Source organism: Sylvia atricapilla, chromosome 1 (genome assembly GCF_009819655.1).
Source record: "Sylvia atricapilla isolate bSylAtr1 chromosome 1, bSylAtr1.pri, whole genome shotgun sequence".
NCBI lineage: Eukaryota > Metazoa > Chordata > Aves > Passeriformes > Sylviidae > Sylvia > Sylvia atricapilla.
This window is the reverse complement of record NC_089140.1, coordinates 75,693,336-75,719,838: the sequence shown is the minus strand read 5'-3', so window position 1 is coordinate 75,719,838 and position 26,503 is coordinate 75,693,336. Positions and strand designations below refer to the sequence as shown.

General features: G+C 35.2%; 1 protein-coding gene across 1 annotated transcript in view; it reads right to left on the bottom strand.

Annotated features, from left to right (window-relative positions):
• The window catches only part of CDH12 (cadherin 12), a 71,359-nt gene extending 58,037 nt beyond the window's left edge, over positions 1-13,322 (bottom strand). The window contains exon 1 of the mRNA XM_066326290.1: positions 13,163-13,322. Within this exon, the coding sequence (XP_066182387.1) occupies positions 13,163-13,304 (142 nt within the window). The 5' untranslated portion in view covers positions 13,305-13,322. The remainder of the gene's footprint in view (positions 1-13,162) is intronic.
• Between the last annotated feature and the right edge of the window lie 13,181 nt (positions 13,323-26,503).

The window sequence follows — 26,503 nt, the reverse complement described above, 5'->3', positions numbered from 1 at the left end:
CGAGTGTTGTGTCCAGTTCTGGGCCCTCAGTTTAGAAAGGACATTGAGATGCTGGAGCATGTCCAGAGGAGGCAAAGAGGCTGGTGAGGATCTGGAACACAAACCCTGTGACGAACTGCTGAGGGAGCTGGGGTTGTTTAGCCTGGAGAAAAGGAGACTCAGAGGTGAGCTTATCACTCTCTACAACTCACTGAAAGGTGGTTGTAGTCAGGTGGGGGTTGGTCTCTTTCTCCAGGCAGCAAATGACAGAATGAGAGGACACAGTCTTAAACTGAGCCAAGAGAAATTTAGGCTGGACGTTGCGAAAAAGTTTTTTCATGGAAAGGATGATAAAGTACTGGAATTGTCTGCCCAGGGAGTCACCATCTCTGGATGTGCTTAAAAAGAGACTGGATGTGGCATTCAGTGCCATGGTTCAGTTGAGGTATTAGGGCACGGGTTGGACTCGATGATCTTGAAGGTCTCTTCCAACTTAGTGTTTCTGTGATTCTGTAATACTGAGGCAAGTTTAATACTTAATCTTCTTTGAAGATCTTAAATCATCTTAGTGTGATAGCATAATTTTACCAAGAGGGGAAGAATATGTTCTGTTCTTTAAAAGCCTCAACTTTATAAAGAAGAGTCTCTTCCAGACAATATGGAGTTTCTATATTCTAAGAGTGAGGAGAACTAATCAAGTTCCTGAGTAACTGCTTTAATCCTGATGGTATTGTTGTATATGAAAGATCTTCTTTTTGTGAAAAATCTGACTTTGCCAATGCATTAATGTGTTAGAGCCAACTCTGAGGTCTTATGTGGAAAACCAGTGCCACATGATCAGTTTCATTATGTATCATAACAAACAAAGAATTGTTCTGCTAATATCCAGTCTACTAATCAGAAATTACTACCAAAAAAAAGCAATCCAATGGAAAAAAAAAAATTGTGTATATAGTCTCTAAGCTTGAATCAATTGGTTTTTTACGTAAATTGCATTGTGGTTATAAAGAATTATCAAGGTGTAGCATGCCTCATAGACAAAAAAAAAGTTTTCAGGAGATGATGTCTTTTGTTTTTCAGAATCCCAGGCAGCGTGTAATTGGCATTTGTCAGATAGGTCGGCTGGTAATACTCTGGTGATCACACCGTCACCATGAAGTAAATCAATACACTCATTCCCTCTATAAAATTTAAATTGAAGGATACATGTGAAACATTAACATGATAAAAAGTACATTTTCAAGGATGGGACATAGAGTTTGTAATGCTCTGCTTAACATTCCTGCTTCTTAAATACCTTGCTGGAGCCTTTTCATATTTTCTTTATCACTCTGGCACAAGATATTATAACACAACTTTTACTACAATTCATTCACTCTTAAGAATATGGTTAAACCATTTACTTTAGGACCTAAGCCGGGTGCTCTAAATCATCTGTATTGGAAGAATAATTTTTCTCTCCATCGACTAAGGAAATTAGGTTTCTCTCTTAAGTCCTCCAAGTCACACCTCAGTTGTATCCCTAAAGTCACCTAAATAAAGCCTGCTTAAGATCTGTATTATTCAAAAAACTCTTTGTGAAGACTTGATTTTTATATACTCACTGGGTACACTTCATGCAATTTTTTTTCCCCCTTAAACTCCATATTACTTTTCTTCCACATGCAGGCACAGGCTGAGGCCAAAAATTATAATTTTTAAAGATGAACTAGTGAAATCATCAAGTACAAGTTCATAATAGCTTACTATACTTGGTTTCAAGTTTTGGTTTACTCTATACAGTTTCCTTAAATGCTTGTGATGTAGTGTGTGATATGGATAAGAAAATAATGATACAGTAGAATAGCAATTGCATATTTTGCATTTGTATTCTCTTATACTTTATAGTAAGTATGCTCAACTTATCACAAGTGAGTTTTATGTTTTACAACTTTTAGTAAGTGTTTAAAGTAAGGTATAAATATTTCCCATTTTGCAATTAAATGCAAAAGTAGTGAGTGCTTAATTACAGGTCCTCTTGTGAGCAGTAGGCAATGACTTTTCCAAATTCAACAAATTTTCCATAGAAGTCACCAAGAATAAAATAATTGTCATGGATTCAAAACAAAACTTAAAAGATACACTCTAGAATATTTCTGTTATTTCTTTTTCTTTATATTTTTTGTAGCTTTCTCTATGCAAATGTACTAAAGACATATTTTGGACTCTTGGAAGACAATTACAAACTGCTTGGTATCTTTAGCTCAGCTCCTAATGTCACCAGGAGCAAGTGAATTGTTGCAAGCACTTGGGCATCCCATTTAATGCTTTTACAAGAAGTAGAACACTGCTGAAAATTTGAATACAACTGCAATTCTTAGATATTTTTGAAAAGCATGAGCCTAAACTCTTTTGATTATAATTAGATAATTACATATGGTCTGTTTCACTTTATGTTGCCCTGTAGTCTCTAAATTTTCAGAAAGTAAGACCACCATGCTTAGATGCAGAAAGTATATGTTGATTTCTTATTTGGATGGAAGTCCTCAGGGAAAATGGCAGATGCTGCCAGAACTGATAGTGCCACAGCAAGTGACATTGTTGTCAGTGAGTCACTTCAGAACCAATTCTCAAAGCATTGCAAGGCAATCCCATGCTGTTAAATCTGTAGCCTTAACTACTTTTCAATATCAGAGTAGGCAGAGATGCATGGGGCTTTTAAGACATACCAAGGTTACTGAGAGTAATTTCATGCATCCAATCTAAATACTCTCTGTGTTTTGAATGAATAATTTCTACATCACTCCCCACAGAAAACACATTGTAGTGGAATGAATGACATGATTCCTGCCAAAGGTTGTTGAATTTATTTATTTGCACCTTCTCTACATAAGGTAGCAGATGTAAAGTACCATTATTAATGATATTAATCTACTATGATGATAATTATAGTGTTTAAAAACAATTTACCTAATATTTTGGTTAATGATCAATTACCACTTAGAGATTATGATAGGAAGGAAATTAATTAACAATAGAATGTTATGACAAATAGATAATATTTAACTTCTAATTACTATTGTGCTCATTTGCATTTCTTGAACTATTGTTTACAGCACAATCAGAGTGTTGCATTTCAGCCAGTGAGAAATTGCTTATATTTTTCATTGGCTATGGAGTAGTATAAAGAAATAGCTATATTTGGACTTATGATCTGCTTTGCAGCTAAGGGCTCAGTCTCTCTCAGTTTAGAACTTAGGTTCTAAAACCAGGTTTTTTTGTTTTATTCAATATGTGCTCCAAACAGTCCTCAGATAACCTTTGCTACTTAAGAATTCTTGAGAGAGTTAAAAAACAATATAAGTGCAGCAGACAAAGAATTTGCTAAACATTTAGTGTTTTGAGAATCTGTGGTAATTGAATATCTCCCCCTCCAGTTTATTTCTCAGTTTTCTTCCAATTAGTATGCTGTGGCTGGGAATTTAGTTATTCAGTCTGAATAAAATGATTCACTCTTCAAGATGCTTTATGATTAAGAACATGCAACGGTGACAGCTGCAAAAAAAGAGAAGATGTTTCCAGGGAATTTTTACTAAGGTTACATGCACCTTGGAGGGAAAATCAGTTTTTACTAAAAGTGCATGAAGAATTCTGATATGGAAAGGAATAAGAAAAAAATTAAGAGAAAGTGGGCATAAGTGTAAACAAAAATTTTTATAGAGGTTAAATTATAACTCCTTTATGTTGGGATCACACAAATAATGATAGAAGGCTATTTAACTGTGGGGTACTTTGACCCAAAGAGGGCTGCATGGCCTGGATTGTAAAGCATAAGCTCAAAGAAATTTCACGTACCAGCCACAGTTGGTGACCCACAAGCCAGACAATATAAATGGCCTAATTCCAGGTTATTAAATTCCTTTATCCACACCAAAATAGGTCATTTTTATGGAAAATGACTGCAGAAAATAGTTTCTGATCTGTATTAATTTCTCCAAATGTCCTGAACTTCTCTGAGAAAGCTTTACTTGGCATTGGTCAAACCTGTGCCTTGGACTGTTTTAAGACTAACAGAAAATGTAAATCTTCAGGAACTTTCCTGGATATTCTCATGCTCTTCTTTTGCTTTGAAAAGCAAAATACAATAAGCCATTATATTTCTTCTTTTAGTCTATGTAAAAATATCTGTTATTTCACTGATTAAATGGTGGTGCAGGGAAAAGAAAAATACAGAGACTTTTTTATGATTACCTGTCAAATGTGTAACTCAAATGAGTGAAATAGATACAACAGGCTAGGGTCACTGAGCTGTATGACAGGGTAGTGGCATAAACAAGTAAGATGCAGATGTAAAGAGTTTGTATATATGGGATGGTGAAGACTCATGATTTCAGAATAGCAAAATATGGAGAAAGTCAGAGCTGGAAGTGGTTCATCAAAATATAAACTCAGTTCACAGTGCTACCATTGGGGAAAAAACCAACAAACAAAAAACCCAAACCTTACTTGTGGAGTTGAAGGAGGAGATGGCCACAATCTAGTTATACGATGAAAATAAGATCAAGGATAAGTATGTGTCTCTCATGGGACAGTGGAATACAAGAATACATGTTGAAAATAAGGATATACAGGATGAGGAAGAAAGAGACATCAAACGAGAACAAGACAGGTGAGAAAGAAATGTGAATAGTACAGAGGTGTGAGACTTGGAAGCAACTCAGAATAAAGAGGACCTACCCTTGGTTCTCTTCAGATTCCTGTAAGAATCCTGTGCAAATGCTGTTCAGTGGGTATTTATTACTGGCCTGATTTGACTGTAGTTTTACTGATGTTAAAGTAGTACTGAATCAAAGGTATTGCAACCCAAAACCGGTTCTGTTTTTGGGATTGGCTTGCAATTGCATGAGCCCATTTCTGGAGTCTTTGCATTCCTATCTTCCATCACTGTTTGAAATGGTTTGTTACAGCACATTTGATGCATGAATTAAGTTTAAAATTAATCAAAATTCACAGGTAAATGAAAATCAGACTTCCATAAGACTTTTTGATATCAAACAATGTAGTTTTTGTTTAGTCTTGGTTTACAAGACCAAGGTGTATGTAACCTTAGTAAAAGGTGGTGGGTTTTTTTCCTTTTATGTCTTATGGCATAGAGGTTAGAAAATCAAAGATGGAGAAGTCAGGATTTGACCTTCCCTCCTTTTCTCATTCAAAGCAAGTTCTGGTTCAGTCTCTCAACTAATCTCTGCCTGCAGGCTAGTCTGCAATGAATCTGTCCACCTGTCCTGTGCAGGTATTTCCCAATTGGTATAACATAAGTAATTAGTTGGAACTGAATTAGGGCATCTTGTCTGCCAGGCAAATTCTTTAATCAAGGAAAGATGGACTCATTTTGATTCTGAGAGCCAACAAAGATGCTAGTGCTGTATATAAAGTACAACTTTTAACAGAAATACCAAGAGAATCTATACTTCCATATCTAAATTACAGGGGGTAGAACAACTTCCAGAAAAACCTGTGCAGACTTGTTAAAGTGCTTAATTTAGCAGATCTAAACCTTAATTCTGAGTAAGTTTTCTACCTAAAGAAAAGTAAGTTTTCTGGTTCTAAATTGTCCAAATAAGGAGGGAATAAATCTTCCTCACTTAGTTTTAAGCCAAATCTCTGCTTCTTTTTTTTTTTTTTTTTTTTTTTTTTTTGGATTAATGACCAGAATAATTTATTAATCACATGATCTTTTCTATTAGGTTTCTAATGCACTATGGGGTGGGATTTGTATTGCATTCTTCTGAAATCTTTAAAAGCAGATACCATTTTTTCTCATAAACCACTCATCCAAAGCAATGGATTAAAATATTTTCCGTTCTGTCTCTTGTGGACCAGAAGATTTGTTGCTCACAGTCTGCTTCTAAATTAATTTTTCAACATAATCTGAGCTAGACTTGTTCAAAGCCACTTGAATGGAATCAGCCACATTTAGGTTACTGAGTTAAAAATTGACCAGATTTAATGTAGTAAAACCTAGGATAATTAATGCATGTGCAATTTTTGTGATGTACTAAGCTTCTAATAATATATGAATAAGAATTTTTAATCTACAAAGTGTGTATGCATAAGTTTATATAGGCAGGCTATTCCCAATTCAGCACTTAGTTGTTCTTTCTTTTTAAATATTTCTACAGATTGTAGTACTTGAAAGTATGCCTATTAAAATGAGCTGCAAACCAATAAATGATCACACAAAACAGATGCAATCTAAGAAGTAATAATATGCAAAGACTATTCCTAATATACAATACGTAATATGCCTATATAATAGATCATGCAGTTAATAGATAATTCAAGGGCCATGCCAAGGTTATATAACTAAGAGAATAAAGGGCAAGTTTGTGTTTGCAAATGTCTTTTTCTCTTATACTGAAATTCCTGAAATTGCATGAATGAAAGGTATTTTCCTGTTTGTTTCTGAATTGTCTATTTTATTAACTGTTCTCTTTAAGATTATTGTTTCCTCTGCTGTCTGTCTCCAATAAAGGATTTAATATATTCTGTGGAATGCTCTGTACAGGCCACTGGTGAAATCCAAATCCAATTATCTGCAAACTCCTGCAGTGTGGACTGATGTTCAAGGTCATGGGAATGATCTTTTAACCTTGCATTATTCAAGGTGTTACTTCCAGAAAGAAAAATAGTTATGTTTCTGTTTCCAAACATATTAGCATTTCTGGAAATATGCGAACTATCTTGCTATCTTGATGGATTTCACTGAGGTGCTTTTGGAAAGACCAATGACAGCAGGGGAAAAAAAAAAAAAAAAAAAAGTGTCTAGGCCTTGCTCTACAGCCATCTGAATATTTTAAATGTGGTTGCAAAGCAGCCCTGATATAATGGTTTTTGACCATCAGAGATGCATTTTTTTTTAAAGCTAAGACATGCTCAAGTGGACAAAATTCAAGTATTGGATTCAAACCTTGATTAATTTCTCTTCTATTAGAAAAAAACTCAGTCATTCTCACACAAAATTGACTTCTGTTAGCTGAAAATATAGCTTCATCCAAATAGTTCTTTAGAGTTCAAAAAAGCAAACTCAGGAGGTGTCACCTTAAAAAATACACACCTTAAAAAGAAATCAAACTTATTGCTGACTTCATAAGACACTTGAAATAGTCTTTGATTTGCTAATATCAGAATATAAACTGTCTAAATTATAAAATTCAATTACATTTCTTCTATGTCAGTGCTTTATTCTCTAAAAGTATATTTATGTCATATTAAAATAAAAAGATATACTATTCCTTTGACTAAAATGATTCACGTATCCTTTTGTTGCTCTGCATATAAGGGTTTATTTCTCTAAATTACATTCACACTCACTCTGTCAGCAGTGAACAAAAGAGACTGGGAAACTGAAGCATAATAAACTTACAAAATATTAATCCACCACTTCACTTAATTGGTTTGATTCCACAAAGCATAATTTATACCAAGTAATTACACAGTTTTTTGTCATTTAAATGTTGAAGTAAATATAACCCATCCATTTTTTCTTGAAGGTTATTTTAAGAATCGGAAACAAGCCAATGCTGTACTGGCAGCTTGCTCAGACTGGTCCACTGCTTGATGAGTGAAAGGTTAGCCCATTAGCTTTCAGGAATGATGTGCTGAAATATCTCTTTACTTAGCCAGCTATCATTTACATAAGTAGCTGAGAGAGAAAGGCCATCAGCCCCCTTCTGGACCAAGAGGCATGCCTACATGTACATAGCTATTGTCCACTCCTCTCTGCTCAATGGCACTGTTGTGTTTTACCAAATTTTTGTACAATTGCTTGAACATTGTTGTCATGATAGGAAAAGTATTTAGCTTTTCAGTCTTTGCCTTAGTATTTTTTGGGTTTTTTTTTTTTTTCTCTTTTGGTAAAAATCAAACTTTGTTATGAAAGTTTTATTTTAATATTTAGGGAAAAAACCTATCTTAACAATGAAGCGTGTACAGCAATGCAGAAAGCTACTGTAATAATGAAGAGCCAGGAAAGACAGAAAACACTTCTGGAGATAATTTTTTACTAATAAAATCATTCCGATTAGTTTTTTCTTACAAGTTTTAAAGAAAATATCCGTTTACTGAAGTGTCAGTTTTCTGAAATGTGGGCCAATAGATACCTCCAGGTCAAACAACTCTGACAGAAATATATGTTCAGAGGATTCCTCTCTGTTACATTTCTCATTACTAGGAGACATGCAAGGTGGGAGGTCCCCACTGAATACGTTCAAAAGCACAGGTTCTAAATAAAAAATTCCATGTTCAGCAGGATAGTCAGTGGTTTTTCATCACTGGATGCTGATAACCCATCCAAACCTGCCTGTCTCCTTAAAGGACCCTCAATGAGATGAAGGTGTTTCATGATACTTTTTTTTTTTTGCAAGCTTGTAATGTATTATTTATCAATGTAGCTCCTTTCAAATATTAATAATATATGTTCTCTTACTTCTGCTGTGAAATCTTTTTTTTTTTTTTTTTCCCAGCTTTACTAAGTTGAGAAAATAAATGTAAGCTTTATCCTGTGAAATTTAATATTGTCTAATTTGATTGGGTGGTCTATAGCATAGCTTCTTTGGCATAAGTCCATTGCAAAACTGTGGTCCTCATTATGTGATGCAAAAACATTAACCGTGCAGCGGTTTTTGTTAAGAGACCTTTGGTCCTCTTTTCCAGTCTGCATTTCCTGGTTTTGTTGACCAATGAAGAGCAATGGGATCCTAGAGGTCTCAATTCCAGCAACACTTAGAGGCTCTGACCTCTTGCCAGGCCTGAACTTGGCACCTACACAGACCAGATATAAAAGACTTATTTTCACATAAACTAAAATTCTACATAAGGATCCTTTTAGCTATGGCAGTCAAGCAAATAGCAAACTCCATTTCCTGGCAGGTAATTACTCCGAATCATTGCAGTGCTTTCAAGGGGGAAAAACAAAAAAACAAAAAAACAAAAACAAAACAAAAAAACCAAACCAAACCAAAACAAACCAAACCAAACCAAAACAAAACAAAACAAAAAAAAAAAACAAAAAAACAACAAAACAAACAAACAAAAAAAAAAACCACAAAAAGAAAAATACAGCTGCTATGTTCAACATATAATTTATACTGCAATTTTTCTCTCTTATTTATTTTGCTTAGTTTTAATTAGCCTTGTGTCTCTGTGAATTTCAGGCACACCACATATCAACTCACATAGTGCCTAACCAAACAGGGCTGTCTAAGTAAATCCCCACTGATCGAGACTGTTGCCTGTAACCCATTCAAAAAAATAAAGGGCTTGACCAATACACTGGAGTCCCCACAATGACATTTCAGCTCGTAAGCCATGTCAAGTGTTTGTTACTTTTAATATCAACACAAACTTCCAATCCATTCTTTTCTGTTTCGTTGAGAGTCACTGCTGTAATTTGTCTTTTGTGACATTTGATATAATAGTAAGAAAAGGTTTTCAACCTTACTAACACGCAAAGTACAGGACAAGCTTTTGTGTGATTTTTTTTTTTTTCTTCTTCTTCACACCACTGGGTAAAGATGTCATAACTGCAATTCATGCATTAAGTGAGACCTGGAGTCTATCTTCTTCACTGAGGATGATATATTCCATGTTTCTATGTTTCATGAAAACCATATGACATTATGTAAAACTTGTGCGTTTTTGCACCACCACGGTAGATGAAAGCATACAATATAAAATACTAAGGCCCCTAACAACAAAGGAAGTAAAATATGCAACTGAAAACCAGAATGAGAGTGAGCACTGGGCACATTGAAGCTTGCCAATGTACTGAGTTTTTAGTCTCCAGACAGTTACATTATTTCCTGTGGCACCCATGGTACCCTTCCAAGAGCAGAGATTCCAGCTGAAAGGAAGGAGTAGACTGCCAACGTGGGCAGTTTAACAAGCACTGAGGATGAGGACAGTAGGAATGATGGTACAAAGGGGGCCTCTGGGATTATTGCCTTATTGATCAGATTTGGAGCATTCCACAAGTGCTTTGACAGCATTTAATTAAAATAAAAGGAGATACCATGGGAGGTTTAACAAAATAAAAAAGTTTTAGGATTGAATTTTAGGCTAGCAAATGAAACCTGAAGGTAAGGACATTCATAGTAGCACAGTTTGAACTCACCATGTACAGTCAGAGCAAAAAGACTGAAAGGCAGAGCTTTAAATGACTGGCTGAGAAAAGTGGTGAGAAGAAGTGAGTCAGTATTGGAATGTTGGAGCACTTGTTAAAGAATAAGAAAAATTGCAAAGTTCATTTTGGCCATGAGAAAAATAGGCTTATGAAAGTTTAAGAACTTTTCTATGACTGTTGTGATACCTAGTGAAAGGTTCAGAAGAATTTTCAGGCTTTGGAAAGCAAAAAAATTAGAAAAAAAATAAATGCAAAGGTATGCAGTTCATAGAAAAACATAGAGAAACAGTATAGTGATGAGAATTCTGCATTCTCCACTGGAGAAGGCTACAAAAGGAGATGATAGCCCAGTAAGAAATGCAAAAGTGGTAGTTCATGCAGAATCAAACTAAGGACCAGTAAAGAAGAGAAAGAAAGCCATAATATAAAGCCAAGGGTTAAAATGGGAACTAGTATAGGTAACTTTAATGACTAATGCTAAACAAGGATATCAGCATTATACCTATGTTCAATATCTGTGGGAAAGAAGAAAATCAGTCAGGCAACATATTATCAAGGAGCAAAATACACAGGAAGGTCACAGCAGACTTTATCAATGGAGAAATAATGATGGTTGAAAAGATATCTTTGTCAACTAAGACTTAAAAAGGAGAATAGGATTGATGTTAGCTATTCAGGAAAAGTTCTCTCGTTATTCTAATTTTTACAACAACTACAATTAGTTTAAATACAATATTCGTGCAGGAGCAATAAAAACTAGGATTATAAGATGGTTGTATTCAGTTAAATAAATAATAAGAATAAAGTGGAAATAAAAAAACCTGAGGATATTGCTATAGAAATTCTGAATGAGATAGCTGAGACTGTTAAATCACTACGGGTGGTGTGTATGCTATCTAGGGATATAATTTAGAAGACCCACAGCAAATGCATATATCCATTAAAAGGCAAATCTGTAAGGGCAAACAGCATAGCTAATAAAAACAAGAACATATCTTTCAAAAAAATAAAGTTGTGTCTCAGAAAGAACAATAGAAAGAACCATAAAACCTGCTTTATCTATAAAACCACAATAAAGAAGACAAAAAATGAGTCTGAATAAATCTCTGCAAACAAGCTAATAATAATTGCTTTTTAAGACATCTGGAGGCAAAAGCCTGAGAGGAACTGTGTAAAGACAGCCCAAAACTGAGATACAGAAGTGCTCAGAGAAGATAAGATCACAAATGTAAAACTTAATACATTTTTTTGTTTATTTTTAGTAGAGAAAAACTGTAGATTTTTTTTCTATCCTAGAACTTTATAGGGGACTCAGGAGAAGGTTAAATTAGCTATAGAAGTAGTTGTGGAACAAACAGACACAACAGTAACAAATCATTTGGATTAGCTGCTACATGCCCAAGAGCCTGAAGAATGAAATAAGGGAACAATTATGATGTGCAATATTTTGCTTCAAACCACTGTGGCACAAGAAGGCTTGGAGGTATAACACAGATTTTTTTTTTTTCTCCAAAAGTTCTCCAGGGAGTCCAGGGGAGCTAAGGATAGATATGACTGACACGTACAGGCAAAACAGTAGGAGCAGATTCTCTCAACTCAGAGAGAATTTCCCATACTAAAAAACAACAACAACAACAACAACAACAACAACAACAACAAACCTAAAACACACACATACACACACACACACACACAAACAAACTAAAAAAACCAAACAAACAAACAACAAAAAAAAAAAACACCAAAAAAACCCCTTGATATTTTGCAGTACTTTCTGAATTCTTTGAAGATGTAAACATGCAGGCATTTATGTAAAGACGGATACGAAACAAATGAAGAGAAGCTGCTTGTTATATATGATTAATCTGTGTACTTCTGACAGAGGATGTAGACTCTGAAATTTAACATAAGTTTCAAAGCTATGGGGAAACTTGCTGCAAGAAAAATACATTGAGGGTAGTTAAATACAAAGACACCATTAGAACTAAATATAATTAGTAAGTAAGGAAGTTTTATGAAGTATTGCTTGGCCTGTTTTATGATTACCATCTAGACATGAGTGTAAGAGACAGAAAGAAGTGGCCAAATGGATCCTTCTTGTACACAAGACCTTTCCGACATGCCTGCAAAAACACAGTACATTTTCAGACTGAGTAAAAGAAGAAGAATTTTTATATGAGAGAAAACTTCACAGTTGCAGATATGGTTTTGTACCTATGGGGCATTCATAATACATACAGTGGGATTTCAATTCATGGGCAAGGAGAGATGTAAAGTAAAAAGCTGCTGTGATCTTACTCTGGATTCATCCAATATATTATAATACAAATTTGCCTTACTAACAAATTTTAGCAGCTAATTATTTTGGCATAGTTATCAAGATTTATGCTTGATTAGTTTCTGCATTTTGAAGCTATGGAATATACAAAATCTCAGTAAATTTATGGAGACAAGTAAGTGAAAACCATCCTAATCACACACAGACTATGAAACTCTTTAAATTAGCATACTTCTGAAAAGCTTAATTTAAACTAACTGATGTGAAACATAATAAATTATCAGTAAATGATCACTGTTTTAGGCTGCAAGGGTTTTGAGGGAAAGATATCATCTTCTGGGCCAAGATATATAAAAATCTGTACCTGAATATCATAACAGTAACACTTAGCATGAGCTAGATCTGCCTTTGTTACCTGGAAGACTCAGGTTGTAACCTTCTGTAATTTGAAAGAGTTCATGCAGTTTCCTTTGACAAAATAGTATTTCCCCAACAATTTTTATAGTGTAAATGAAATGAACTCTTTGGCTCAGGCTGGTTTTGTGGAATGATGGTATATATCCTCTTAAACATTCAACTCATACTTTCAAATTGAGTTTTATACTATTTTAAAAAACAGGATATCTGATTTTTTCAACATATACTGTTCTTCCAGGATCTCAGTTTCTTACCCACAGGACTTGTCCAAATTAATACTTTTAGTCATGCTTATTTGAAAATCAATGTTTTGGAATGTTACATACTCTTAGGAAATCTGGGTGGGTTGTCGTTGACATCCGTGAGAGTAATGTTTACGGTGGTAGTACCAGCTAGTCCTCCCAGCTGTCCTCCCATGTCCTTGGCTTGGATTAGAACTTGATATTGTTCTTTCACTTCTCTGTCCATATTTGGCAAAGCTGTTCTTATCACACCTATGAGAAGAAAGGGTGAAGAAAAGGAGCAAATAAACAAAGGGCTGTGATTGTCTACTCTTACAAATTAAGACTGGATCTCTTGAACCAGGAATAGAATTCTTCTGAATGGGTTGATGAGAGGAGGTTACAGGAAAACAGGCAAATCACTCAGGCTTTTCAAAAGGGTGTTTGTCAGCCATTCAACCACTCAAAATGACTGTTTTGTCTTTTCAATTAGGACATGAATGGATTAAAGAGAATGAGGTGTTTTCATTAGGAATGTGAATGCTGTGCTCATAGGTTTGTCACGTCAGGGATGAGGAACACTGCCTTGTACTGAGTAAGGCAGTGTAGGAGGAGGTGACATTGCATTGCAGAGCCTGCATCTTCAATTGTTTCCAACCATTCACTTGACAATAAATTCAAGTTACTGTAGGCTAAGACAATGTTCCCCTGTACAAAAGGAGGTCTTTATCAGAAGACTTTTCCTTTCCTAGAGAAAGATTTCTTGATATAGCATGAGCATGAAGTGAAAATTTGAGGAATTTTCTTTATTAAAAAGTAATTTGAATACCACAGTAAGACATGACTTTTAGTCTTTAGTGACCTTGGATAACAGCTGTCTAAGCAGACATGCCGTTATCTCACTTCTGATATACTAAGAATACATAGAATAAAAGGAAGACTTGTAGAGAGAAAGAGAGGGAGAGAAAAGGAGAAGTACTACTGAACACAAAAATTACCTGATGAGGTTGTATAAAGCTAAAAGGTTTGGGGTACTGAAAGTTTTTTCCTGAAATCAAATATGTAAGAGAAAATACAGTTGTCTTAATCAAAATTTTACAAATGTGAATAATATTCTAAAACACTATTTATTCAACAATAGTTATCAGAAAATGTCTAGGTGCATATTGGTGCAGATAACATGCAAAATTGAAAAATAAACCAGCTGGAAGTATGATTTTCTTGGTTATTATTTGGTTTTAGAAAGTATTATTTTCTAGTATTAAACAATTTGATGTTAGAAGCAGATTTTTTACCTGGTGTGAAAATGGGTCTAGAATGGCAAGAAGCAAACTTTAAGGACTATTTTTATCTTTAAAGCAGCTAAGCACTGTTGTCTTAACAAGCCAGAATAGGAACCACTAGTTTATAATACTTTTTTTCAGAGTCTAGTAATAACTTTGACCTAAATTTTTTATTTCTGGAACCTATTAAGAATTCTCATTGAGTTGAACTTTATAACAAATTCCTTTCTTGCCAGCTGTAACATGATGATAATGACAACATTATTAGGAATCACTGTTTTCCAGCCTCAGGATGGCATGCATTATACTGCATGCCATTTGCTCCAAACTGAAATATTGAATTATAAAACTGCAAAAAATGTGTTCATATTCATGACATTCTGAAAAAGAAAATTTTTGCAAATAGGATGAGCTTTATTTACTAGGTTTCCTCTTTAACCTCTTGATCTTAATTAATGCTTAATTTGTCATTGTGGAGACTATATGTTCCAGAGTATTTCACAATATCCTTGGTATGGTCATTCCAAGGCAAAAAGATCTGTGGGAATGAAAGACCTCCTTTATTACCCTAACAAAATGAAACAACACAGAATTATAGAATCAGAATATGCTTAATTGGAAGCCACCCATAAGGATCACTGAGTGCACTCCTGTCTCCGGGCAGGAGACCCCAAGATTCAGACATTGTGCCTGAGAGCATTGTCTAAAATGCTTCATGAACTCTGTCAGGCAGGTGCTGTGGCCACTTCCCTGCGGAGCCCAAAACAGTATCCAACCAATCTCTGGGTGAAAAACTTTTCACTGGTATCCAACCTAAACCTCCCTGGCTCAGCTTCATGACATTTCCTCCAGTCACTCGTCATGAGAGATCAGTATCTGCTCCTCCTCTTCCCCTCATGAGGATTTTGAAGACCATGATGAGGCTTCCCATTAGTCTCCTCTTCTCCAGGCTGTACAGACCAAGTGACCTCTGCTACTTTTCATGCGGCTTCCCCTCAAGGCCCTTCAATAATTTCATGGCCTTTCTTTGGATGCCCTATAAGAGCTCAGTGTCTTTTTTACATCATGGGACCCAAACCTACCCCCAGGACTGGAGGTGAGGCTGCCCCAGCCCAGAGCACAGCAGGACAATCCCCTCCCTTGCCCGGCTGGCCATGCTGGGCCTGATGCCCCCCAGGACAGGGTTGGCCCTCCTGGCTGTCAGGGCACTGCTGGCTCAGATTCAATTGGCTGTTGACCAGGATATCCAGGTTCCTTTCCACAGTGTTGCTTTCCAACCCCTTATTCCTGAAATTATACACAATCAGGTTTGCCCCATTCCAACTGCAGAATCTGGTACTTGTCTTTGTTAAGCTTCATGTGTTTGGTGATTGCCCAGCTCCTATTTTGTCAAAAATCTGCAGGATCTCCCTTCCCCCAAAGGAGTCAACAGCTCCTCCTTATTAAGTGTCATCAGTGAACTAATATAGTGTTCCTTGCAGTCCTGCATCCAAGTAATTCCTGAAGATGTTGAAGAACACTGTGCTGAGGATGGATCCCTGCAGAGCCCCACTAGTGACAAGTCACCACTCTGATGTCACCTCATTCACTACAACCCTTTGTGCCTGACCCCTGAGCCAGTTGCTCACCCATCACATGATGTGGTGTTTACCTAGCTGTGTGCTGGACATTTTGTCCAGAAGGATCCTGTGAGAGATGGTATCAAAAGCTTTTCTGAAGTTCAAAAACATTATAAAAAAAGATGACAGAAAAAACTGAGCATGGGCACACAGCAGGTTGTGAAGGAAAAATGCAGTTTATCTGGTTGATATAGGTGTTCTGGGTACAACTAAGTGGCTTTCTCAGAAATGTTCCAGGGGTTTTTCAGAAAATGAAGAATGGGCTATCACTCCAGTAGTAAAGTTCCAAATCACCCACTGTTTATTCTTGTCTGGAAATGTAAGGTCATTCTATATATTTTTCTGGAAAAAAAACTTTTATCTTCAGAAAAAAACAAAATCAATGAAAATAATTTTTACATCTGGCAATTCATGGACAATATTCCTTTTTCTGTCTCCTCTGTTTCAAAGGCTTAGACAAAATATAATTTCTTCCAAAATCGGTTCATATGGACAGAACAAATGTAAATTTAACCTATCTTACCAGCACAATAGAAGAATAAAATAGAGATAAGAATCCATGGGAAGGAAAGGGCTACAAATGTTGGCATTTCAACTTCAGCATGGCAAATAATATCTAAATTTAAATCAAGAGATATTTAAAATGTAGAGTGCCTTATGTGCATGTAATGGTGTAGTGAGTTTTTGTAAATCCTTTTACCTTGAGATTTTACATTATTTTTCAACTGCAGAACCAAACAAACTTTGGTTTTTTTTTGTTTGTTTGTTTTTTGGTTTTTTTGGGTTTTTGTTTGTTTGTTTGTTTGTGTTTTTGGGGTTTTTTTTGTTTGTTTGTTTTTTTTTTTTTTTTTTTTTTTTTTTTTTTGTCTTTTCAGATGTCGTCAATATCAATTGGGCAGAAAAATATGGACTCCATAAGTTTGCTGAAAAATGGAAATAACATGTATGGGACTTGGGCCAGAAGATTTGCTTTTGAAAGTTATTGACCCATAATTCAGCAGGAGATGACTCACTTTTGTGGAAGAGTGGAAGAGAAAACACAGGTTCCAAGGAAAAATTCCTGCATAAATATTAACATCAATACTCTTGCTGATACCAATTTGGATTTCAATAATATAACTGAATTATATCACAGTATAGCTGTCAGAAGATGGACTAGAATGTCAAGTTTAACAACACTTGGTGACCTCCAGCCATAAATAAGAATATTGACCTCATAATCATATCAGAAAATTGGATGAGAAGGACATTTTAATGGTGGAAATGGGCATTTTCACAAGATGAGAGAGCATACAGAGGAAAGAGAAGAGAGGTTATCTGTTTTGAGAGAAGTTCTCATGTTAAAAAACCCTCACATTAAAATCAGAATAACAATTTTATAACATTTTATAACATTTAAAAGTGCCCCCCATATATCAGATTGGAGGCCTTAGAAAGTGCCATTCAAACAGTTGCTCTCTAGAAGCTAATGTATTTCATTTAACCTCCCTGAAATAGCAACACAATCAAACTGCCCCGCTTCCACATGATTTGCCTGTCTCCAACTAAAACATGGAAAATTATTAGGAAGTCAATAAAGACAAAGAGTAAAAGGGGCAGCTATGACATTCAAGCCCATACAGGTTAAAAATTCAAGAGTACTAGTTTCATATCAGAGCAAATGTGTAACACCTATTAGGAGTGATTTGTGGAAGGAATATGTGTAATGTCATGTGGTTGACAAACACAATCCTTATTTCACACACAAAGTTATGGTCAGTGGTTTCACTGTTACTATGCAATGTGAGATAATAACAGAAATTTCCACAAACATATCAACATCTGTGCAGTAGAAGCTAAAGAAACAAACAGTGTTTGGAACAGTTTGGGAAGGAATAGAGAACAGAAGTGCTATTAAACAGCTGTATAAATCCATATCAGCTGCCTTCTTGAATACCATGTGCACTTTCTCACCCTGAGGAGGAGAAAGATGATTATTGCTATGGAATGGCTTCTGTTTAAAAAAGTCTTCAATCTAGAAAAGAATCGATACAGGGAGAATATGAATAGAAATTAACTCTTAATTGTCTTATGCAATATAGTTAAGAGACGCTCTTCTTTCAGAAAAAGAGCAAGAGGAGATGGTCCTTAACCAAATAAACTTTTGCTGTGGAATTTCTAGTCAGTGGGTATGCAGTTATGTAGGTATGTAGTACTAGACAAGTCAAATCTACTGGGAAGTAGAAAAGTTGTGGGGGAGAAAAACTTTCAGACTTTGACCCTGCTAGTCACCCAAGAACTTTGTAAGGACAAGTTCTTCGAAAACTGGAAGAGTATTCCAGGGGTGCAGCACTAAACACTTACTCTTCATCCCTTACTATACCTAAGCAGGCCATCACTTTTGGAAACATGATACAGGGCAGAAACTTAGTACAGATGTTTATCGGTTCTTTAAATATCTACAAGATTATGTCTCAAAATTGTTTCTGGAATGCAAGAGATGGCAAAACAAGTGAACAACAACACAGAAAATGCTTATTCATCTGCTGAAAGTTCTGAGTTTGTCATTGTACCAAAATAACATTCTTCCCCTTTCCTGTCAAAAGCACTCAGGACAGATTTCTGGCGGTAAAGCTGCAGTGAAAAACTACTGTATAAATTCCTCAGTTATAAAATAAATAATTGGAAAGACCAGATCTGTAGTACTAGCCTGGACTTCTGGATTTTAGAACAAATCATTAAGCACCATCCTGTGCAGTGTTATTCATATAGTGTTTATCTCTAGAGTCATTGCAAGACCCATGATTAATTCTCATGATGTAAACTTTCTAACATAAGACACTTTACAGCATATTATTGATGCATGTAGAAGCATGAATACATATGCTTTTTTTCTTGTATAGGATTTTAAACCATGCTGGACTACTGTTTTACCAATCTTCCTCTACAGCTGTGTGCATTCTTCTAGCACATGAGTAATTAATTTAAGGCAATAGCCAGGTTTGTATGATATTCCAGGGCTAGTAGGGTGCAGGCCATCAGCTATGGTTGACTCACTACTGAGTAACAGATGAGAATGCATGACACAGCCACTTGAAGTGCCATGGGAAAAACAGTTTTCCCATGTGTAACTAACTACGCTTTTTTTCTTGTGGAACTTGTACTAAAACTCCAATTTTGGCTCCAGTAAAGCTTTTTCTTGCCACTGAATTTATACCCATTCTTTACAAAACTGAAATGAAAAATTAAGTATAAACGCAACTACTTTTTATTTCCCCAGACACCTGAAGAAGATACATTTTGAAGTTCAGTTTGCAAAGTAAAATTGCTCACTGCAAATTGCAGTATGATCTCCTGCTAAATGGAGCATGGAGCAAAGGAACGTGTACGTTGGAGATGGTGCACGCACAGCCTTACAATGATGCACCATCAGGGCTAAAGGCCCTGAATCTAACACTCAAGTACAGCTACATTAGAATGTGAAGCTATTTACTGAAGGGAGCATATGGACAGCTTTCCCTGTAGCACACTCAGGATGCCACAATGTATGCCATTCACAATGTACATTGTCACTTATCAACTGAGTTACTAAATATAGACTCAAGAATGGCATTTAGAAATATAGGACAAGGTACCCAATTAACATGTCTACCAACCTCTCAAATACTTCAGTCTCTTTAAGCAAACTATCTTCTTCTGCTCACCCAGCCAGTAACCCCAGACAAAGATAATACGACCCAGTAAAAGAGGAGGCAAGGAGACAATTAGCTGTTCCACAGTCTCAAAATAGTTCAGTGTAACAAAACAATAATTGCTGGAGAATTTCTGACTGTATGTTTAGCAAGTAAAAATGCTGAGAAGACCCAAGTTAAAAACAAAAAAAAAAACCACACAAAAACTATATCATTGGGGAAAAAACAAGCAAACAAACAAACCCAACAAAACAAATCAAACCAAACCAACAAACAAACAAACAAAACAAAACAAAACAAAAACCAAACATGTAGAAGATAAAGCTTTATCTATAGGGAAATGGTAAAGCATTGAAAAAAATAATCATTCAATGTAGACATATTTTAGATATTCCAGGATTGATTGGAGGAGCATGTTTCTTTTGTTTCTACAACACATTGTAATTCATTAAAAGCTAGTCAATGCTTAAAACTGAATCATGTGGAAAATTACTCTTCTGGATTTTGGTCATATCAACCAGGTCCATATTTATTCATTGATATTGCCTACATGAATCAAAAAACCAAAACTTAAATCTTCTACTGTTGCTGATAAACTATTTACCTGTCTTGGGATCAATGGAGAAATATGGTTGCCCCTGAAGAATGCTGTAAACCACTCTAGCACTGTTTCCATAAGTAGGATCATCAGCATCTGTCGCCTTTACTTGCAGCACATATGCTCCTGCAAAGAAACACAGGTAATCATATTTTTGTCATAGAGCAGTGATCAGGGATATTTCAGACACGTTAGTCCAGTTGCCAGTGGATTCTGTTGCAATTCTTATTCCACTGGAACAAAGATGAGAATAAAACTGTTAATTCTTCAGCTCCATGCTAGCAACCATCTAGGTAATAGCTGAGGTATGAAGGGGAAGAAAGGGAAAGGTATCCACCATCAGAAGATACTTATAAATAGTTTATCATGCATGCATTATTTGCAAATCTTTTTATGTAACACAAACAGAAGGTATGGGAAAACTTAATATTAAATTTTGTAAATGGATTATACCCCACAACTTTGTGAAAAAGTAGAGAATCATGAAAGAAAAATATGAGAATTGACTTTAAAACAAGTGTTTGTTCGATCAGCTCCTGAATCTTTGGTAAGATCATGTGAACCAAGCTCTAGATACATTAAAGAACTGCACTGCAATCTCCTCAACTTGGAATTCATATTTCTACTGTAGAATGAAATTAGGTGTTTAATTCAGGTAATTGCCTTTAAAATCCAGACTTGTGTACTCTTGCCCTTCTAATACAGCTCAGTAAGAAATAGAAGTACTGTGGGGGAAATACACCTTGTCACTTTGTTTTCAGCCATAACTATAGACCAGACCTAGTGTAGTTTTCTTTACATTATAACTTAAAACGAACCAAAGGAGCAAAAGAAATGCACACAAAAGCAGAAAACTCACTGCAAATGGCAAGAGTTTGCAGCAATATCTTGTTCTTCCTGCTGGTTGCTAATCTAGTTACTTGCATTTCCTCACTGCACCATAATGAAAATGGTTTTCAAACTATAATCTTCAGCAAAACAAACTGCCACGTTGTTACACTTTCCTATCAGCTTTGAAAAAATGTTTTCTATGATCTGTGAAATTCAATGTTGGAATTTTCAGTGCTGATTTGGAGTGAAGGCTGCCTACATGAGAAACAGCAGAGTGATGTGCATTATCTCCACTATTTCAGTTTTAAGCAGCATTGTGTATTTGGAGGTAATTTGACTTTTTTTTTCAAGATTATCTATGATATACTGCAAGACCTTTTCTGCAGTGAAAATTAGCAAGTTTTAAAGAATGCTCAGAATTTAAAATGAACCTTAATGGACTTGTCAGAGTTTAGTTCTGGGATTCTCACTGAGAGATGTTCCATGTGACAGGTCCTATGACTTAGCTGGAAAGTAACAGTGAAGTTAACTGTTTGGAGGATATTTTTTTCAGTGCCCAGCCCACGTAATCTTGTCAATATGCAGGCTGACAATGATGCTGAAAGGTCTGGTACTAGCATTGTGAAAACACTTGCTGTGTGATGGCAGCAACAGACTTCTCCTGTTACTGTTTATTAACCAATAGAGAGTGAAAAGCTTTTCCTAGAGATATTCTATCGCCTGAGGAAAATACAAAAAATATGAGTGTTATTTGATTAGGAATCACTTTTTAGAGTTAATGGGCACATCATGTTCTTAAGCTGACAGCAAATTTCATTAAAATCAATTTCTAAAAGAAAGAACATATTAACAAATAATAATTGAATGAATGAAAATAAACACCGCAGATGAATCCATATCTCTAACTCCTCACTCAAAAACGTGATGATGCAATGTGACTGAAGATGACATTGGCCATCAAACTGCCTGAAAATTCTGTCACTGACCAAAGTGCTTGATGATCCCTGCACATATGGATTATTAGTGTGGATATTCCTAGGTACATGGTCCAGGTAGTCCAGCCTTATTACACAAAAGGAGGAAGAAATGTTGATTTACAAACCAAATTTTATTAAGGGAGACATAAAATGTCTGATAAATAGCTGGCATTGAATATGAAAAAGAATCCATTTCACATTGACAGCATCTTCAGCTGTATTAACTCATCTGTTAGACCTTTTTCAACTTACAGATAATACGGAAAGCTTATGATTTTATGAGAGATCTGGCATGTTGGTTTGTATTTTTTTATGCCTCCAGTCATTTACTTATTTAAATGCATACTTAATGTTTTAAATGGGCTTTGTAAAATTGATTTCTCATCCTTTCAGTATTATCAAGCATTGCTCTTTGTATCTAACAAGCTTTCTATTTCATTGTAAAGCATGAAACCAATATATTTTTAAAAGTAGACTCTAAAATAAAATTATATTTTTCCAGGCAATAATGCAGGGCACCAGAGCTGTAAATCTTTAATGCACAAAGGTAGTGAGGAAGGATCAAATTAACTACAGTTCATGACATTTTAACTAAAATATATACTTACATTATTACACGGAAAAATGAAATTAACAAAAAAGATACAATATTTCTTTTTTTGGAAATACTGTTTTGCTAGTCAACATTTAAATATATTTTTAATTTTTTTGTGTGCAAGCAACACATATTTTATGTAAGGCATTATAAAATGCAGGAAAAAAATGTGCTTTAGTTATTTTTTGTTTTAGAAAGAAAAAAAAATAATGTTAAACCATTCACACAGCCCAAGAAATGGTGTGGAATTTTAAAGATTCTGTTTTCTTTGAAAAAATACAAGCGGTATTGAGGACTAAAATACTGTAAATCACAGCAAGCATACTCACCTGAATTTTACTCTAGCTAAAACTAAAAGAGGTTCATCAATAAGTGCAAATAGGATGGAGTCTAAGATCTTTAACTTGTTGGCAAAACTGACAGAAATAGCACTAATAAAAGCCTTGTTGCTCAGAATAACTGGAAGGAACTGAATAGAAATGTTTATGAAATATTGATTTGACTTCTAGAACAATTACCTTTTTTTTTTCCCCTGACAGTTTCTTATTGGTAAAAAATCCTATGTTGTCAAAAATAAAGAGAATCTTTGAAAGAAGAGCAATATTGATGAAATCTCCTCCAATCCAAGGAGTACTAGAAAGAAATTTCAAAATATTCTAATACCCGGTTTGAGATTTTCAAATTGCTTATGAATCTCAAAACTCGTTAAAAAATTACTTTAAGGTTTAGACCCTCCAAAATTTTGACACAGAGTATTTAATTCACTGATTATCTTTCATGTGGTAGAGTTTTTTAGGTTTTGTTTTGGTTTTTTTGCTAGATTAAAATATTGGCCCTTTGTGCTATTTCAACCTGGAAACAACTTTTACCTTCACCAAAGTGGCAGTGGGGTGGGATATCTTGTTCTCTGTGGAGCTATTGCTACCTTTCAGAATGATCAATTTCAAAGCATGACATCTAAGCTTTTTATGTTTAGTTTGTTGACCTGAAGAGCATGACAAAGAATACAGAAAACTCAGCTGGGGCTAGATAAAATGGTTATTTCATTTTAAAGGAAAATGACATGATTCTATGCTACGAGAATACTTATTTAGACACGATTCCTGAAAAAAATGTGCAGTCAATAGAATTGTAAAGACAAACTAGAAAGGAGATGGTGATATACGTTATGTCTTTTCTTGTTAATAACAGCTTACACTATACATGCAAATCCCATTAAGTTTTGTTACAAATGCCCAAATTCAGTTAAGTGGTAACAGTGCACTGTTTTACACAGGAAGTGAGGTTGGCCTGCTTTGAGGCTCTGAAGAGGTAAGAGAAGGCTGGATAGGAGCAGTAATTTTGAATTTCTGCAACAACAAAGACGTCACTTCTTTGGTGATGCTGTCAAGCAGATTCCTACTTCAACTGCTCTCCTTTGAAATTCAGGGTTCTGATTTTGGCATTTTTAGTGTTCATCTTTTTCTTGTCTTTTGTAAGTAGGAAATGTGTATGTGACGTTGTGTGTGAATTTCATGGAATTATTTTTTGTAATGGACTACCAAAGGTGTTTTTATCTACTTCATGATGAGTAAAGACACGATTTCCTTGTAGAGTCAGAGCTGTCATCATCTTGCTGCACAACCTCTCCTCTTCCACATGCATTATTTAATACTTTTGAAAGAAATTAGATGATTGTGAAAATATTTTTTTATGGGCAGGCGGAAGAGAGAGCACAGCTGCTGGCATAGAAACAAACTATTTTGTGCAATATTCTTTCTAAACAATTCTAAAAATAACACCATGGCAACCCAAATATCATCCATCTTCTTATCAGAATTCAAGTAAAAATCTAATCAACACATTTCATAGCTGGTTGTTTGTTGTTTTTTTTTGTTGTTGTTGTTGTTGTTGTTGTTTTTGTTGTTTGTTTGTTTGTTTTAAGTTTAAAAAAGAAAAAAATAGAAGTTAATTTATGGCTCACTGCAGCACTACATTGCAATTCAGATCAGGAGATTCCGTGTCTCAATAAATATTCCCCTGACTTGCCACTAGTAGTTTCAGCAAAACTCTAGTGCTAGGAAGACATGTGCATTTGTAAAGAGAGATGCTGACATTGCCCTTTTGGGGCTTATCTTTCATAGAAAAATTACCAATAATAAGTTTTGAACATATATTCTGGACGCTGACTCGCACAAAAGTAACGTGAGAAAGACATATTTTACTTGGAAAAAGTCAGTTTCCAGTTTATGTATTCATGGCTGTGCAGCCCTGATAATAACACAGGCTTGCTGGCTCCATCAATATCTTGAACACTAGACACAATCAGGGAAGCACATTTTATTCCTGTTTTGCATTCCAGACATCACCCTGAACATAGATATTTCTCTCAGCTGTCAGAAGCACTCATGGCCACAAAAGCAATACTGCCATTCCCTTTTGTAATTGATGAAGAATGGCAGCCTTTTACTAATAGTTTTGCTGTGCTGGTAGCTAAAAGCAGCTGTTGAAAATCTCGGCATTTAGTGCACAATCAAGCATATTTCAAGTATGTCTAGAATAACATTTAACTTATATTGGCAAAAATCCTGGGAGTGCGGAAGCTGACTTTATTTTTTTCCTATTGCTCATCCCTGCCTCCTTCATGGATGATGAAGGTAAACAAGGGAAACCTGCTGTGGAGATTTGAGCTAATTATTCAGCTTAAAAATTGGTGAAGCTTTTTTTTTTTTTTTTTTTTTTTTTGGTACTATCATCTGTTGGGGTCAGCCAGAGTTAAACAACTCAGTCTGGCTAAGCTAATAATGCTTGTTATTCACTGAATATTTATTTAATTTATTTATTTATATTAATTTAGGCTATTCATTTATTTATAAAGACATTCAGCTGCTTACACAGTCTCAAGGCTGTGATAATGTTTACAGAGGTTACACTTCTAAGAAAATTAGGAGATTGAAACAGCAGCTAATAGTCTATACCCGGTATGCACATAAGGAGTGGCCTGGTAAAGTAACTGCTGGAAATTATGCAGGAAGCAATTAGCAAATACTAGGCTTAATATCTATCTGTTTGAGAAATTCACCTCTAGAGAGTAATTTTTTCCTTTCTGTTTTTAAGATTGTTTTCCTCTTACCAATATAGCTGAAGTTCTTCTTATATATGGAATTTAGCAAATAGAAAAAATTAGCTTTGACTTCTGCTTTTATCATCTTGATAACTTGATTAGTTTTCAGGTTATGACTCTACAGGGACTTAAGTGTGCCAGTATACCTTTATGGTTAGGATAGGTGAGATAAAAATAACCAGTACACTCTCTAATCGTTATAGCTGTGCTGGCAAATCTCCCACTGTAGATGCTCCTGTGCTGATAAAAATATGCTTTTGCTACCTTAGTTTATGTTTTTCAGGGAGGTGAAAGTTGTATTAGAAGTTTAGTTTAAGTCATATTAGAAGAACCTTTATGATATCAAATGCTATGTCTCAACCAGACAACTTTTCCAAAAACACTGTAGGAAATTATATGTGTCCTGGGAAATACCTTCTTCAATGGAATTGCAAAATAATAAATTTTAGCCCTACTCAATGCACTGAAATCTTAAAAGCTCGAAGAAAAATGACATAACCTTAGAATAACAGCACAAAGAGTTGCTATTAATTTATTAATCTGTAAAGTTGTTTCAGTGTGATCAAAATATTTTTTCAGATTCAAATGTTCAAAGAAAATCCAAAGTATTAAGTTCAATTTGAGCAAGGAAAGTGATACACTGGAATTGATTCCAAGCTGATGCAACCTGATGGTTGTCATGATGGTTTCTTGGACAGGATTTCTTAATATCAGCTGCATGCCCTTTCAACAACATAGATTCTTCTCGTGCCAGGTAAAAGAGTACCAG